The 17,740-nt window shown below is 41.1% G+C and overlaps 1 protein-coding gene across 3 annotated transcripts in view; it reads right to left on the bottom strand.

Annotated features, from left to right (window-relative positions):
* The window catches only part of SOBP (sine oculis binding protein homolog), a 123,787-nt gene that overhangs the window by 101,516 nt on the left and 4,531 nt on the right, over positions 1-17,740 (bottom strand). For 2 of the 3 annotated variants that reach the window (XM_026844902.1, XM_026844903.1), the window contains exons 1-2: positions 8,634-8,957; positions 6,602-6,787 (exon numbers count right to left, since the gene is read on the bottom strand). In XM_026844902.1, the coding sequence (XP_026700703.1) occupies positions 6,602-6,787; positions 8,634-8,754 (307 nt within the window). In that variant the 5' untranslated portion in view covers positions 8,755-8,957. Of the gene's footprint in view, positions 1-6,601; positions 6,788-8,633; positions 8,958-17,740 lie in introns of those variants that run through there. The other variant, XM_026844904.1, reaches the window with a different exon arrangement.

Below are 17,740 nucleotides of genomic sequence, written 5' to 3'. Positions count from 1 at the left end.
AGTAAGTCCTTTTACCCCAAGCTGGGAACTGCACTCAATCCACTGTCATACCTCTTCAAATATTTCAGCTGCTTTCACTACCAGTTTCTAATGAAAACCTGCAAAACTCCCTTTTCAAAGGCATTAGATCTTAACTTGACTAGCATCTGCAGCATTAGCAATAAGGGCTCATTGTTTCCACCAGGACCTGCCAGGATTTCAGAATGGTTAATTCTGAGTTATCTGCCTGCCGCTCCTGAAACCCCAGCTTCCCATTGAAGAGAACCAAGTACCATGTATTAGATTTTTCATCCCAAAGCAGTTTCTGAGGTTGATGATCCCAAGCAAGACAGAAGCACCATCACGGTCATTTTTCTTACATACGAGATGCTTTATCTGATTAATCTCAAACTGAAAAATGAACAAAACTCCTGAGACATTACTGCAGATTCCCCTGTGGTAGCACTTAAGTGCTGATCCTCTAAATAGATGGGGTGTGTGACAAACTTAAGGCACAAAAAGTACCTTGGAAAAAGTAATTGCAAGAGGAAGATTAAAAAATGGGGCTGACGATAGAAAGCTTGCTGCAACCATCTCTATGGAAATACCTCAGGGTCTCTACAATGCATTTCCTTTTAAGGACCAGTCTCTTGAAGTTCACTACTCTGCCAATAAAGCAAAGTGTCCCAGCTCCTTTTAAAAAACTGTTTTGGGGAACCACGGCTTGCCTACGTTTTCTATGCATGAGTTGAGGCACATTCTCATGCATAGTTCAGTAAGGACTGAATGCACAACACAAATAAAAGCTGGCATTTAGGCAGGCTTTAAACACGCAAACAAAAAAGCACCTATTTCAGCTAATAAGAGGGGAACTCCCTGTGTATTTTGAATATATGCTATTAAAGCACATACATGGACTCTGTGATTTTCTTCTTAGCACAAAGAAAACACTTGGCCCTCCTCAGAGAGCAAAAGACATCAACAGTGGACTAGATGGGGCAGGCATCCTGGCAACCATTGGCATTTTAAAACCCAGGCACTAATAACCCTATGATCAGTGAAAATTAGATGATGTTTCAAGCTGAAAACAAGAGAAAGATTTTGAAGAGTAGTGACTATAGGATTTGTTGCCGTGGTCTTTATTAGAGAGCTAAACCTACAGTTAGAGAAATTGTAACATTGTTCAGCAACTGAAATAAGATTTGGGAAATAGTGAAGCCAGATCCAGAGCATAGTAAAATGAAAATCTCAATATACAGACTTAATTAGATCTGATAATATGGTCTTTATTTAAGGAAAACTGCCACTGGGTTCTGCCTGGTATCAGACTTCTTGGTAATGCAGTCATAGAACCAATTCTTCAGCGAATTTAGACAGACGATCTTGAAATTAATTTTTACTGCCTTGCTAACTACCATTTAAATCATCTTTTATGCTTCCAGATTCCTCCAACACAATTTAAATATTGAGAGAGGTTACAGCAGGCAGTTCCAGAGTGCTTGTAGGGCAGGGACTCTGCTTAATCCCATGTGTTGCACCAAGTTACTCATGTGTACTTACATTTACAGAAAAATCCTGTAAACTTTAATTTTAAAGTTATGTTAAGCTGTAACACAGAAAATCACTTGTTCCTTTCTATACCATACCTAATTACTCGCTTTAGTATTTGAATATGACATTTCCTTGTCAGCTTAGGTCACAGGCCTATTTGACAAGGTAGTCAGCACTGGAAATGCTTCCGCTCCTCCTGTAAGACATTTTGCTTCACCAGATACAGTTCCTTCAGCCCATTCCTCCTTTACTTTTACGAGTTTCTGACAACTTTTGATACAACCCCAATCATTATAATTTGGAAATCACTGAACCAAATGTTATATAGAGACACTGATTTGTGGGTTGGAGAATTTAAATCCCTTTTCCTTTCCCAAATGTACTCCTTATCTTGTGAAAATCCAGGAAGGGAGCATTATTATTCCCTTGTGCTTCTTTCCCCCCCTGGAAAGCTCAGTCAACTGCATGGTATCATCCTCTCTGCCTCCTCTTCCACCACATCCCTTGAGAGCAACCTCCCCTTGCAGGGCAGCATGGCAGGGAGTCAGTTCTTGTCTGGGACGCTTAGAACAGCAGATATGCTCTGAGCACCACTTGTAGGCAGAAGGAGGCAGGAAAGGAAAGGGTTTTGCCAACACTCATGCTCAAAGGTAGACCAAGCAGCAGTTGTACCTCCACTACTGAGGCACTGCCACAGGGATCACAAGAGAAAGTAAATCAAAGATCACTCAAAAAAAAAAAAAAAAAAAAAGGAAAAAAAAAAAAAAAGGGAAACTGAGACTCCACAGCCTCCAGCAGGTGCCAGGGAAAGGAGACAGCATGTTCTCACCTGCCCTGAAAGAATTTTTTGCATTCTTCTTTGACTAGTCTTGATGTTAGCCTTCCTTCATCCCATGTAACAACAGCCGTCCAAACTTGTCTGAGCAAAAGGGCAGAGTCACCCCAAGTGCCCTCTCAGATTTACTCTATCACTAAGGGCTGCAGAATAAGTTAGACTGTTTGCTTGCTGCATACTATGGCCATATACCCTGCACAACTGTGGTGGGATTTTTATTTCTAGATCATTCCTGGCTATTGTACTTCTGTTCCTTGCTATTTCTACATAATTTTTTAGTTGAAAAAAAATACTTTTTTTACATTGCTGTGTAGAAAATAAGAATCTTTTAACACCAAGCAGAACTAATCTTAGTATCAGTTTGTTGCAATGGGTTGTACTCAAGACTAACCCTGAAGATCACTCAGAATCTGCTGCCGTCACTAAACATAGCTACCAACCTGCTGGGCAAGGAGGACAGTTATCAGCCACAAAGAGACTATTACACCAACTCTCTGGAGGCTGCACTGACTTCTTATTTGCTTTCAGATGCAGGTCAGACAGCTGATGTTGACTGATAAAGTCCCGTTTGATTTGGGCACTGCCTGAGTGTGGACTATCTGCCTGGTGGTGCAGATTAGCGGAGTGCTCTTGCAAATAGTCTCCAGATCAGGCTTCCCATGACTGGATTTAGTATCTTCTCTGAAATGTCATAACCTGAGTCTGTAAACAGTCAGTGTATCACACATGGCCCATACATTTAACTCAGCCTTTTTTGGGTGTAATTCTGGGGTACAGCAAGGAGAGAGTGCCTTTATTGGAGCTGTTTATATTTGGATAGGTAGCAGCCTAATGTTTTCCAGGATTGTATAAGCAAATTCTTAACAAATATTTAATTTGACTAAAACAGAAAGCTGAACAGCTTGGAGATAAAATTTTAGTCAGACTGCTCAAAATTATTTCAAAAGAAAAAAAACCCACTTTACTGTAAAATGAGCAAGAGGGACAAAAAGGTAATTTTGATAACTCTTCAAGGTTTTAGCCTGTTCATACAAAACACAAATGTAGATAGGATGCTGTTCAAAGTTTTCCAGCACACTCAAGGAAGACCTAACCTGCCAAAATCTTCAATGACTGCTTCCTAGACATAATTCAGAATCAGTACTCCATCTTCCTGAGCTGGTAGCTGTTTCTGATACCATGAATCACATCTGTCTCCCTGGAAATCCTCTTTCCCCTCGCTTCCTGACTCTGTCTTCCACCAGTGCTTCTTCTGCCTCTGCAATTGCTACATCAGTGCACGTCGCAGAGTATCCTTCTTATTTCTCCCTTCAGGCTTCTGTGAGCATCCCTCACGCTCTGGTCTTTCTCTTCTCCCTCTTACTTGTATAGAATCTTATCTGGAAAAATTATTCAACTAATAATTAATTGTGACTGTTTCTTGGATCTGCTTATCCTCTCCAGACCATTGCTCTCCTGTCAAAATGAATACCCCAGCCTGTCTCTCTGACACTTCTTTACTGGTGCTGACCCTTCAGTTCCAGATCGATATGGCAAGAATTAAAGTCTTAATAATTTCTCCCTGAGTGCTCACTCCATATTATTTGCTCAATAACGGTGGACCACACCATCATCTCTCCTGTCCTTCAGGTTTGTGATTTAGGTATCATTTTCACCTGTGGGCACTCCCTTTTGAGCTATATTTAAATCTTGTAGATTTCTCTCCTGTACAATATCTAAAAGCTTTCCCCATCCATCCACAAAGTATGGGCTCATCCCAGTTCTCAGCATCTCGGTCATTACAGCGCATCACTGCTTGGTCTTCTCTCTGGCCTGTAATGTAACCGTGCCCTATGCACATCCACTCAAAATGTGCTGCAAAGATCCCTTTCTCTGCCCAGCATTTTAACCTTGAAGCTTTCCCTTGGGCTCTTTCTGCCTCTCCCTCCTGTCCCCTTTCTTCATTTATTAACTCAAACAAATGTAAGATGCTTCTGTTCTTGTGGCAGGTCAGTCATAGCCTGTCTCTCCCCGTGTTGAAAATGTTGACTTTCAGCTTTAGCAATTAATGATGTGAGTCTTCTTCATTTGCCTGCTCAACAAAAAGAAGCACCTTTGTGCCGTTTCCAAAGACTCTGTGCTTGTGAGGGGCTCTGAGAAAACATCCCCAGAGTTACTCTTGTCTCGCTTTGTATCACTCTGAAGTTTTCTGCTTTGATGTAGTGCCCACAAAATGGTGTCAAAGTGCAGTGCCAAGACCACTGCTTCGCACACTGGCTCTCCTGGCTCCTTTGTACTCCCTTTTCTACTTGTATTCACCAGTTGTTTCTTGCTAGGCTCTTTGGGGTGATCATGACTAGGGCACCTACGCCCTGAGATAAAACAAAACAATTACTACCAATGCTTATTGCAAATCCCACAAAGGTTGTGGTTCTCCTCCCCCTCCAGTCCTCCCAAACTTTGCTCTCTAAAACAAAGGTGAGTTAAATATGCTCATCTGCTCAGAAGTCATGGTAATCTAGCAGTCATTACTGATCATGGGATTAAGCCAGAGGAGGCAGAGATTATGTGTTCATATCCCCTATGCAAGTAAAATAATATTATTCATTATGAATTAATGAATTAAAAACCTGAAGTTGTAAAATACTGATGAAAAGCCTTCCCTGTACATAACTGTCAGCAGTACATTTGAACACAGGATCACACATGGTAGGTGGACGGGCAAAGAACAGAAGGCAGTTGACTTGGCCAAGGTTCCCCTGTGTCCACTTAACTACTGTTGCAGTAATTTGTTTTTTTACTTCATAGTTCCATCTCCTCCTGCTTGTTTGATGTCATAAAAATCCAGCAACTGTGGCAGTTTGCACAATGCATGTTATAGCCTTGTGTTCGCGTACCACAAATTCAGCATTCTGGATTCATTCATGACTCAGATTGGAGGAGAAAATAGCTTGGGATGGCACAAGCCCTTGATTAAAGCTTTAGGGCCAAATCAACAACAGCTGAGGATCCAGCCCATATGGCCTGAGATCTTTAGCTGTGTAAAGGCTGCAGGAATGGGCCCAAATAGCTTTGGTAATTAGCAAATATCGTATAAAATAGATGAAAAGTCTTTGGCAGGGAATGCATATTGAGTAACATTTGAAAATTATTCATAGCATATTAGTATATGTCTTTAGAGATAAAACTAAATGGCATAAAGATAATTTGGGAGGGGCAACTGTAGTCTATCACATGACTGTCAACAGGCAAACACTTTCTTGGACTGATCAGTATTTCACAGTTACCTCTAGTCAATGCAACAAAGGGCAGAGGTGACCATCTAACACCTGGGACCCAATTCTACAAGATGTTCTCTCTGTTCTGCAGAAGCATCCTCACCCTCATGGGGACTCTTTAGCCAAGCTGTCTCCCTGGGTGCAGAGACCTACCATTCTTGGGTAGGGATTGCAGGTCACACTGTACTCCTTGGTGCTTCAATCACCCAAGAGCACCCAGAACAACACCCAGGGACGTCCATGGATGCAGGACTGAGCCTGCTCCTATCTAAATTCACCAATTACCGCACCGTGTACAGCAGTAAACAATAACACAGCAATTAATCACCCTGGTGTAGTCGTAAGAGTTACTTTCACAGATTATGGTAAGCAGCATGCAGCGTGGAATAAATCATTTTTCACGCAAAATGCGAGGAATGGCATGTTATAAAATCACTCCTGATAAAAATCTAATGAAAATGCAAAACATCTCAGTGCAGTCTCCTGGGTAGAGTCAAGATCCTATTAAACCCTCAAGAGACAACGGTCAGGGATTTCAATGAGAATCAAGAGACATTTTTCCCAAGATGAGCTTGTTAACCTGATATAAAGATATGATATTGATTTGAAGGCTTTGTCTCTTTCACTGTTTCCTTCGTGGAGCCTATTTTTAATTTAATCATCTTCCATTAATTTATTTAAAGGATTTATTCATCAGAACAAAATCTTTTTTTTTTTTTCTAAAAGAAGAGGTTGTTGAAGTGCTGAGAGAATAATCCAGCATGCAGAGCATCACAAGTGGCACAAGTCTGTTGTCATTGCACTTGCAATGTCACTTTTCAATAATACTAACAAAGTCACTCTTCCATTCCATTTTAAAATTCCCTGCAACTGGTTTTTAAACATTTTGAAATCAGCCCTCTTACTAAGGCGTCATGATCTAGCAATCTTGGGCTGTGTCAATGACAGTAACCATTTTTAAATGTTCATTAGGATTTACCTGCTGGTGGCTTTATGAAAGGTGGTGGAATTAATGGGACAATAATAGGTACATTCCCGTGATCCTTCGACCCTGCTGGTGAGTCTGAAAGTCCATTTCCTGTGGCAAGCCCTGTGTAGCTTGGGTTTATATTGTACGGTGAAATAACACTGTCCTCAGGTAATTTTGGTTTTGGCAAAGAATTTTCTGTAAAACACAAAGAACACATCGTACGGTGTGACAAACGTATTTCTTAAATGCCCGTACATATTTTCACCAATCCATCCATTCATTAAATTACTTGTCCTAATACAAGAAGAGTGCACAAAAACCCCAAGATATTTTCCCTTTTAAAAAATAGATACTTTCCAATATTCTTCATAAATGCTTTGGTTTTTAAAATCAAACTCACGCTTTTTTTTTTTTTTTTTTAAAAAAAAAAAAAGGTGGGATTATTTTGTCATGCATATCCTTAGTATGCCCAATTTAATCAATGACACCCTATTCCCATCCTTTACTTCTACTGTTTGCACGGTGATCACACTCAGTGTACTGTGACTTCACCAATGCAAGCATAATCTGAAAAATAAAAGAACTCCTAATTCTCTATCAATAATATTTGTAGTAGTAATGGAAAGGATTTAAAGAACAAAATACTGAAATTACAGCAAAGCATGCATGAAATGACAGTTATTATTATAATTCTTTACTCCTAAATCACCTCAGGATTCTTATTTGTAGGAATTTCTCTAAGGCACCTCAGTTAGTTATGGGGCAGGACTTGATTCTTACTATTTCCTCTCCTCCCATTTCTCAGAAAAAGGAACACACTTTTTTCCTTCCCATAGACTGCATACACCAAAAATTTGTACCTGTCACAGGCATTCAACATCTTTGTTTGGTACATAAAACATATGATTTCTATCACGTGTCTATAAAAGAAGTATGTCACAAATTTCATCAGGCACAGACTGGAGCCACTAATCATTTAATGAAAGATCTATTTATTAAAATATAGATAAATTAATCACATTTCTACAAAGGAACAAGTTTCTTCAAAGGTGGCTTAATGACATTGCATTTTCAGTGGAAAATAAATATTGATCCCCAATGTCACTGTAGAACTAACAAGCTGAAAACATTCAGTTTTAACACAATTAGGTTGTTTCACCTTACCTCTCCTTTTTCCACCTTTTTTCTAGTCATCACTCCTTCAGAACTGATCTCTCTGGTATCATACTCATTTTAACACTCACTGAATACAGTGCTGTTTGTTGCTGGCCCTCAGAAAGAAAACCCAAACTCTGCTGTCCACAAACACAGTGAGAAATTGCAGTCCAAGAGCATAAAAGCTGCTGCAATTTCCTCTCTTTACCTCACCTTTGAGGAACTCTTGCTGGATAAGTCAAAATAAGAAATCTCCTACTCTCCTCTTCACTCTGATGACAAGTCCCTACCCATCCTCTGTGACTGAGGAGTCAGAAGGCAACAACTGAATGGCTAACAAGCAGACTGGATCTCATCCTTCGCATTTTGAATCACAAAGATCTAGCACTGTCCCAAACAAATTCTGTCCATGGAGAACTTCTATAGCACTTGCAGAAGACAGTGTAGTACAAATGGATGAGGAGCTCTTTGTGAACATTCACACTTGTTCCTACACGTGAATATTGCAGCTCAGAATCTTTCAGCATTTTAAAATGCCTTAGTTCTGAAAGCAAAAGGGTTCCTGAAAGCCACACTGCTAAGAAAATGCTCCCTCTTTTTTCCAGTTGCGAGCAGTTTATTGGTACCACAGGTACATGACTTTCAACTGACACAAAAGGTATTATTTGTGAAGATATATTAGTAAGCGCCTACTAACAGCAGTTTTGTTAAGTGATTTCCCCTTGTATCCTATTGGCTTCCTCGTACTAGAAGGCACTCTCCAATACTTTTACGTAAACCAACCACGAAGCAAGCAGCAGAACACGCTTCCCAATCCACGTCAATTCAGACAGGTTGAGATATTAATCCTTCTTTGCATGAACACAGAAACATGAAGTCTCATTACCTTTGAGAACAGAAATGTGCTGGCGGCTTTCCCCATCTGCTGAGTAGTTCCTGAATTCAATATCTTCTCCATCTTTCAATTCAACCTTATCATAACCATACCAGCCAAGGAGCTCATTCATAGTGTTTTCTGCAAAGTTCTGAAAGAGAAAAATTACCTACTTATTTATGTAATCAATAACCATTTGGAAGGAAAGGAGGACTGCATAAATCGAACCGTATCTGTGCTACATGAGGAAGTGTCAGGTTTGGCCCACCTCCTCAACGACTAATGTTCGTTTCATAAGTCAAGTGCATAAAGTGTAATGCATTTAAATCTCTGACTGGCACATGTAATTATGACAGAGACTCATACATCTGTAATTTAAAGAAAATGAAAAGGAGAGTTATTTATGACTTCTGCTCTGGCACTCAACGTCAGAAATATTTTAACATACATTCGTCACACAAACTTGTCTGTGTTGCCATAAAATATTTAAGACTGCAGCAAGAGAATAACAGAAAACCAGCAGTTAATCAATCTTACTGTGCTACAGTCTTTTCAGCTGGAGCAGGTCACTGACACAATTACAGTTCCTTGAGGTGCCCATGAACCAAATCAAATAAAATCACAGCACAGACGTTCTTCCTCAGAGTTATAAGCCCTTGCACAGTCAAACCACTTAAAAACTCTTCACCATGAAAGCATTTTACCATAACATCTCGTATAAACAGCTCTTATATTTGTTTAAGAAAACCTTTCTCAGTTTTGCCATATTTATTTTCAAACCAATTTCCAAGCAGCGTGTGGTTACATTTTATGTTTGTATGGAAATGCAAAATATGGAACATGACTGTCATAACTCTCAAATTCTATTAAAAACACGTCCTCTAGGTCATGTGGCAAAAATATTTCTGTAGAAAATGCTCATTACTGGGCCAGGAGATTTAGTGGAGTAAGTTAAGAAATCTGCAGCCAGGCAACAAAGCTTTCTGCAACCAAATAGTGCCATGGAGCTCTACAGCTTACGGATTTAGGAAACTATCAAAGAAAACCAGCTAATGAATTATTGTGATGGCAAAGATCAGATTAAAGCAGTATGACAACTATAAAATGAAACAAAAGCACCACACACAGAGCCTTTCTATTTGGTCTCCACATTTTTTTATTATCACTCTTTCACAACAAATTCCAAACTTCACTTTCCTGTAAGATCTTGACATCTAAAATAATGCTCCTGATAAGCACCATCTCCTGGGACTCAGGCTACCGGCAAAGGAATAAGGAGAATACGACACCAATTCAAAACAAATGGTACGTGTCAAATTTGCAGGTTGCTAGATTTTGTCTAGTAACTGCTCTAGCTTAATTTTTGAGTGGGAGCAAGTCTAATGATAGAACACAGCAATTCTTCAGTCATTTAAATAAATAAATAAAATTAATCAAATGATAATTGCTTCCGAATTCAAAGCTACAGCAGGCACCCTGCCCCAGAATGTCAGAGCCGCACACTCATTCATCACACCAGATTGCATAGGTGTTCCTGTCACTCAAGGAGCGCTTTAAAGCAGCTATAAGCAATAAACACGACCAATTTGTACTCTTCTAGGAGTATCATCTGTGCAATTGTGCTACAAACACACATTTCAGGAAAAGAAAAACAAAACCAAAAACCCACAGCAGACCCCTGGAGCATCAATTTTCTTTTGTTTTTTTCCCCCCTTTCATTTTCACTTGACCTCCTGCTGATTCTGTGGCTGTCCTGTGCAGCCCTGAATTGCCAGAACACATTGCATCGTTCCACCTCTACCTCTAGTGTCAGCGTTATGACAGCCCATTATGTCTGAACTATGTCACTACTAGAGTTTGCAACAATGAGTACAATGTTGCGTAATGTGGCTAACACCTACGCTCATTTCTACAATATGTATTTAAACCCTCATTTGAACGACGCAGTGCTGCATTTTAAATACTAGCAAAAATAGGAAATTTTTCTAAAGTTTTTGTTTGTTTGTTTTTTAGCTTTTTAGAAAACTTCTCTCTCAATGCTGAAAGTCCCAGTGCACTAACCCTGTCTCTAACCCATGGGAATCCAACAACGGAATAACCTGGAGATGGGGAGTGAAACCTCACCACTGCAGCTCACCCGGAATGATCTGAAGGGCTCCATGGAGGCCCAAATGCAAGCTCTGCCTGCTTCTCTTGCTTTGCTAAATTTCAACTATGGAGACGCAGCCCGAGAGACTAATCTAGCAAGGTAGAGACCAATTGACAAAGTCTTCCTGATTTAAACCCTGTGCAACGAAATTAATTGAGTAGCTCTGAATTTGCCTCCTGTGGATGCTTTGTGTTTTATTTGCACTGTTGATCAACACAGGCAATGACTAATTTCTAATTACTTGTCAAGGAATATGTAAGCAAGGCTGTACATATGTTTATTTTTCCTGAAAATTCATACATGTATATGTCTCTTCAGAATCCAGTCAAAGCAATGGTTGGGTTTGCAATGGCACGAAGTTTAACTACCTTTCAAGTCTCATTTTTACTATCCGTGATGAGTGATGCACAAAAATGAACACTCATAATGACAAAAAATACATTTGATTTTGAAATTACCCATCACTAAGACTTGACTTTAAAAACAAAAAAAATCACTGGGGTCTTTCCTACTAACTTCAATGAGATTACGATGAGGTTGCATATTAGCAGTAACAAAAGCAAGCACCTTTTTAAGACCATGACTTCTCAACAAGGATTCCTGGGTAAAAAAAACATTAAGCCATTCTCCTTCTTAATTTATCATACCTATTACAATGATGCTGATCACTCTTAATACTATTCTCTCAGTGGCTGACAGCCAGGGCTTCATTACACAGCACTTTATACACGGCAAACCAAGCGCATGATCCCATCTTCAGCAAGCTGGTAGTCAAAGCTGAGAAATGCTTTCTTCCACACTAACTCTCTCACATAGATGGGCATCCCACAGAACTACAATATCACCTTCCCTCAGTCTCCTGACTACAATACCCATTTGCAGCGATGTCTAACATCCTGTTAGCTGAGATGATGGTCACACAGGTCATGTCTTTGCTGAAGCTGCTGCCCTGAAGCTGACCACTATTATTTCATTGTTTCTGTGTATTCTCCCTACTTTCATTTCAATGGTAGGCCAAATCTACGTGGTTCCAAGATACAGTAACAAGATGGAATTTGTAAAGACCAGTGTGGCAGCAACAGTCAAAACACAAATGATGAGATGAGATGAGAATTTTTCTCTGTGTGAATGTGGGGGAGGAGGGGAAAGAGGCAGAAAAGTGCAGTTCTTGATGAAGGAAAGGAAGCAAGCCAATTAATACACAACCTGTACATGCAGAGCAGAACCTTACTGAAATATGTACAAGCTTCAAAGGCTTAGTGAAAGGAAGATTGATGATTGTAACAACACTGCTTGAGAAAAGCAAGAATGTGGGACCTAAGGTTGGAGCAGGATAGACAGGAACCAGCTGAACTGAGAGATGATGGACCTGCCAAAGGCCAGGGAGAAGATGTGAAGATGAGTGTGGATGACCAGATGGATGATGTGCAAGTAGCTGCAATTCCAATCCTTTGCTAGAACAGGACAGCGGAGGCACTAAGCTAGTCCATGCCTGCTTTCAGACTCATTCACCAAAAGGATGTGGAGGGTCTGCAGGATGGAGGCTGCCACCCCAACCCCACCAGGGGGCTGGGATGATGTGAAAGACCAGCGCACAAGGGAAAACCTTGCCCATCATCCATAAAATCCCAAGTCAGCAATCATGCCGCTAAACTGGGACCCTTGAGCACGGAGCAAATCTCACTGAATCCAAAGGGAGCCTTGCAGATGTCCATGAATTTCACTGTAAAATTACAGCATGGACAGTAAATTTGTCCTGTCAGGGAGGCAATGCTCAGTCCCCCATGGGAAAACCAGGAAACCGAGCCCTGGTGCTGCTCACAGCACGGGCCAGCATCAGAGCTGAGAAGACAAGCACAAAAATCCTGCCCTGAATCCTTCTGTGTTCACACCACCACACCACGCTCGGCCTCTTGTGCACGCACCAAGCAGCCAGGTTCCCGAGGCTGCAGTGGACACACTGATAACCTCTACAGCTGCCAGCAGGCCCAGGCAGTCGGTTAATGTCCCACTGGAGCCAAATCTCCTGCGCTCCTCCAGCTGACAGCACACCATCGCTGATGCCTAACTGCCAGGGCATTCACTATGGCTGCAGCACAACCAGCTCAGCACTGCCAAAGAAACTGGCCCAAAAATGCTCCAGTGGGCCCAGTCACACAACACTGCCAAAGCCCTCCCTTCCTAATAGGCGGCAATTCTTTTTTTGCCCCCTGCTAAGTCCCAAACCACTTATCACCACTGTGGGGCAATGTGTAATTTGCATGTTTTAACTGTATGATTCCTCTATTCTTGTGCTATACAGAAATATCCTCCCTCCTGGAAGAGACAGGATAACTAATTAACTATTATGCTCATTGGTATTTTGACTTGAATTTGCTTCCTATTCATGGGAAGGATGAAGAAGAGTGTGTTGACTCGCCAGACTGTGGTTTCTCTCCTTTGTGAGACTGACTTATATGCTAGACAGTAAAAATATAGTCACATTTATTCCCGCTTTAGGATTAATTTCACTGTAACAGTACACCTGCAGCTTGATTTTTTACATTGCAATGCATCATTTTCCCAAATCTTCGCTAATTAATACATTCTGAAGCTAAGCCACGCTTCTCTTTCCATCTTAGACCTCTTGCCTTTCCTTCTCTATGAACCTTATTCACAGGGGGCAAGGCCTGGCTTCACCGAACGAGGCCTGGCAAACACGGAGGCAGGAAACGCAGGGGAGAATGAGTCTGTCAGACTCATTTTCTTCTAGGTTTTGCTGCTGAATGTTTATTTCAGATCTAGGAGGAAGCACAGTGGCTCCACTCCATTTCCTTGCCTGCATAACCCACTCAGTGCAAAGCCCCACAAATTCACTTTTCGCTTTCACTGCACCAAGAAAAGAAAAATGTTTCTATAGTCTCAATACAAACTTGATTTTTTTTTTCTTTTTACCAGTCCTCACTTTCTTTGCTTATTTATGTTGTTGCCATGTTGAATTTTATGGTTAGACCTTTATGCTATCAGAAAGCAAGGTTTTTTCATGCTGTAATTTCCTTTGTCCTCCCACGTACATGTTTGGTTCTGTAACACCCACTTTGTTTGGGGAAGCACTGTTTCTGCAGTGCACAGGCAGGTGAGGCTCCCTGTGCAGACAAGGCAACTCCCTTTTGCAGCCATCCCACAAAGCTCCTTCTACACAGACTCCATAAAAAACCTCCCCCACCTCAATCTCCTGAAGTACTACAACTGATAAAGTCTGTCTGCTTTTCCACTTTCCCTAAGACATTTTTTTGCTTTTCAGGAGAGAAGGGAGGAGTTTCCTTGGAATCTTCTGAGCGCTCTGAGCGATCTGGCTCACTCCAGGCACAGCGCTGCTATGCCTGCTTCACCGCTTTCCTCCTTCTGACAGTAGTACTTTTAAATGCCAAACAGGGAATATTGAAACACTAAACTGAAAGATCTTCTGATGAGTTTACTATTAAACTATAACAGATGGGGCTGTCTTAAGCTCTAGGCATCAGGAACGAAGGCCAATTTTAGATACAAATTAGTTATTGAGAATATTTATAGATGGTAAACTCCTTGGGCACATGGAGCGGCCCTGTGAAATTACAGCGCAAATTAATTGCTCGCCTTTCAACTGACAGAGACACGTGGATACATTGTCCTGTTTGTTCGGGAGAACTTCCAGTGTAACCCAGTACTGGATGTAACTTCATTTCACAACATTGCGGAGCACCCAGCTGTTCCTCCTGAGCGGCTCCGCTGCCTGGCAGCGGGATGGCAAATGGACATAAACTGAGGAGGGATGGATGGGGAAGCCATCACCACACCTTGATGAGTGCTTTCATCAATTAAGCTGTAAAAAGTATTTTGGTGTCAAAATAGTACTGGGTTCCCTGATGACGATAGCTTTGGATCTGTTAAGTGTTCTTTTATTCACCAGCAAGTGAGAAATGACACTGAACTGAATTTCAGAACAACTATCTGCTCTTCTTCCAAAGCATGAAGCAAACAATGCTACCTCTGGAAGAAAAAATGAAAAGTATCACCTGAAGGAGGAAGAGGGACAAAAGAAAAAAAAAAATAGAAAAAAGAAAGAGGCTGTGAAGGTCACAGCAAAACAAAACAGTTGCTCCAGAATATATTTTTCATTGAAATATAATATCAGAAAACTGTGCGGAGTCATGTACTTTTTGCACACAACACTATATCAAATTAAAATTTGTTATAACCATCATGTACATTAGGTTAGCGATAACAAAAATGCAACAATATCTGGCATAAGGAAAGAGCAAGCAACCTGAGTATCCATCCAGTCATGTTAAAACCGAGCTGTGACACTACTGTTGGAAGACACCAAACCAAGCAGTTAGGTGTCGTGATCTTTCTCGAGTAAATATCTGACTGTATCAAACAGCAAATCTTGAAGTAAGTCTCTGTGATGAGGTAATTTTATTGCTCATTCATAGTGCCTTACATTTGCTGTACTTAAAATAGACACTTGTACCAATGGCCTTTTTATTATCCGAAGGGAAAAAAAAAAAAAAAAATCACATATACACCAGTCCTTTTTCTTTCTGCTAGCAAAGGGAGGCAATTTGATCCACCGTGGGCTGAAACCTGAGTAGGTCACTGTACACCATGATAAAATTCTCTAATCCCTGAGCCAAATTTCCCTGAGGGGGCCCTCCTACTTCTCCTTCACTTTCCAAGCTGACTTTTCCATTCCCTCTCTTGTCTTTTCCTCCCCTTCATCTCTTTCATTTCCCCTACCTTAAAGCCTTGATATATGATCTGCTGCTGATACTCGGGTTACAGTTTTTACAGCTTAGGCTGTCTATTGCTGTATACATTCCTTTCTTTCTGCTCTGCCGTGATTACTTACCAGAGCTTATTTTACACTGGTCCAGATGAAAGCAGTTCAGATGAAGGGAAACAGTCAGCCTGTTTGAACATTACAGATATGAACCTACACAAGGGCACATTGTGCTCCCTCTGTCATTTCACTGCAAACATTTTGCACGGTGTAACCAATTTGTTACATTATTGTATTCCTCGGGTTTATGAAGAACAACCAGACATCTTAATATATCAGTAAAGAAAAAGACTAAATGATCACTACAGGATTTTAACTTTCTCAACCACTCAAAAATTCAAAACACTTTCCCCCCTCCCCCCCCATTTCCCATTCTTGGATGATAGCAGCCAACTGTCCCACTAAAATGGCACAGCAGATATAGCATAGTTTACATTGAAAGGTGGCCTGTGTTTTGTGAAAGATTCTGCCATCAGCTATCTAACTCTCCACCAGCAATCACACTGGTTCAAAATGCCGTTTCTACCCACCTTTAATTTTTAAGTCAGATGGAATCTTGAGGTTTCTAAACTTAAGCAGCTATCCATGATTTAAAAAGACAAACTCTCTACACGAAGGTTAACACCAGTGCTGAATACCAAAGCATTAGTTTAAAATTGTGTAATTTTTCTCCTTCACACAATGTTGTTTTTGTTTCTTCCTCACCCTTTCAGACAAACATCTGTTATACTGTAGAAGAACAACTATCTCCCAAACCGCTGAGTGTGCCTGCAGCCAAAGTAAACAAAACAAACCCAGAGGATCCAGCACAGTCAGCCTTTATATCCAGCCAGGATAACATTTCACATGTTTTGATTAAAATTAGCTAATTTGTAATTCTAGAACCTATGAAACTTAAAAGCTGCAATCCATATAGATCACATTAGGCGATGCTCTAAGGGGCTAATGCCCTATACTACAGACTTCTGCAGACCTCAAAACTATGTGGGATTACAATGAGCAACGACTCTTACTCCTCAGTGCTTGCACAGAGCCCTCTCTGAAAATAGGATGTGTCACATATCTCACAAAGAAGAATACCGCTCCTTGGAACTTGAAACTAGTACGGTTTGTTTCCAAAAAGATGCATCAACACGTTATTTTGTTCGTTCCCCTAATACTACTCTTGTCCACATTTCCAGTTGATGTGCACGCAGAACTGTGTACACGCTCATTACACAGGCAGCGGGAGCAGGAACGCCTGCCTTAGGCAGGAAAGGGCACCTAACCGAAATTAGTGGTGTGCAAAAGAGGGGAGAGGGGAGGGGATTGTGCAATCCCGTTTAATTTTACAACGGGTGATCAATGCTCTGAAAAGCAACGATATTTTCACCAGGCATCACACATATTTCTATACTCGCCTATATAGTACAGATACTATGTGAATGTGTGACATTTTACAGGCAGTCCTCCACGTACAACCAGCCTTTTAATAAATCACAGTCAAATTAAATGTCAGCAGCTTTATCCATAACCAGACTATGCTGTTTTAGTCACTTTATCTGCGCATTAAACAACAAGTTCAGCTGAAGTCTCGCAATACATTGCTCCCAACTTTGGGGAATTGGAGACGTAAAACAAACAGACATGGATTAGACGTGGAAAACAGGCGCAAAAAGTAGGACCGGTCAAGCCTGGAACAGCGACCTAATGATAAAAGAAGTCCCGAAATAACGTTTTTGTGCAATCGCAGCCAGCCTAACATCTGGAGCAGCCGCCTCAAGGCTACCTCCAGAGCACAGCTGGACTGGCACCGGTTCCTATCAGGCAGCTCAGCTCTCCGCACGGTAAACAGGCTTCCATCAAAAGCTGCCCTCGGACAGCCACCTTTCAGCAAGACCTCTGCCGCTGCGATGAACTGCGAAGCGGAGCACGTCAAGCAGAGGAGGCGGCGAGAGGAAAAGGAGAGAAAAGGGTCTCCGCGCTTAAGTGCGAGAACGTTGCGCGGCTCAGATCGTAACATTTCACTTTGACAATTTAATTACACAGTTGCAGTTGGCTACTGAAAAAGGGAGAGAAATACAGTGTTTAAAAGAGGTCCCTTTCTTTCCTAACTTTAGGGCTTCCCAGCTACCTGAGGGGATGGCTATGGAAAGAAGAAGAAAAAAAAGAAAAAAAAAAAAAAAAAAA

The sequence above is a fragment of the Athene cunicularia genome (assembly GCF_003259725.1).
Source record: "Athene cunicularia isolate RWA chromosome 3 unlocalized genomic scaffold, athCun1 chr3_part1, whole genome shotgun sequence".
Taxonomy (NCBI): domain Eukaryota; kingdom Metazoa; phylum Chordata; class Aves; order Strigiformes; family Strigidae; genus Athene; species Athene cunicularia.
This window is presented reverse-complemented; position numbering and strand designations above follow the sequence as displayed.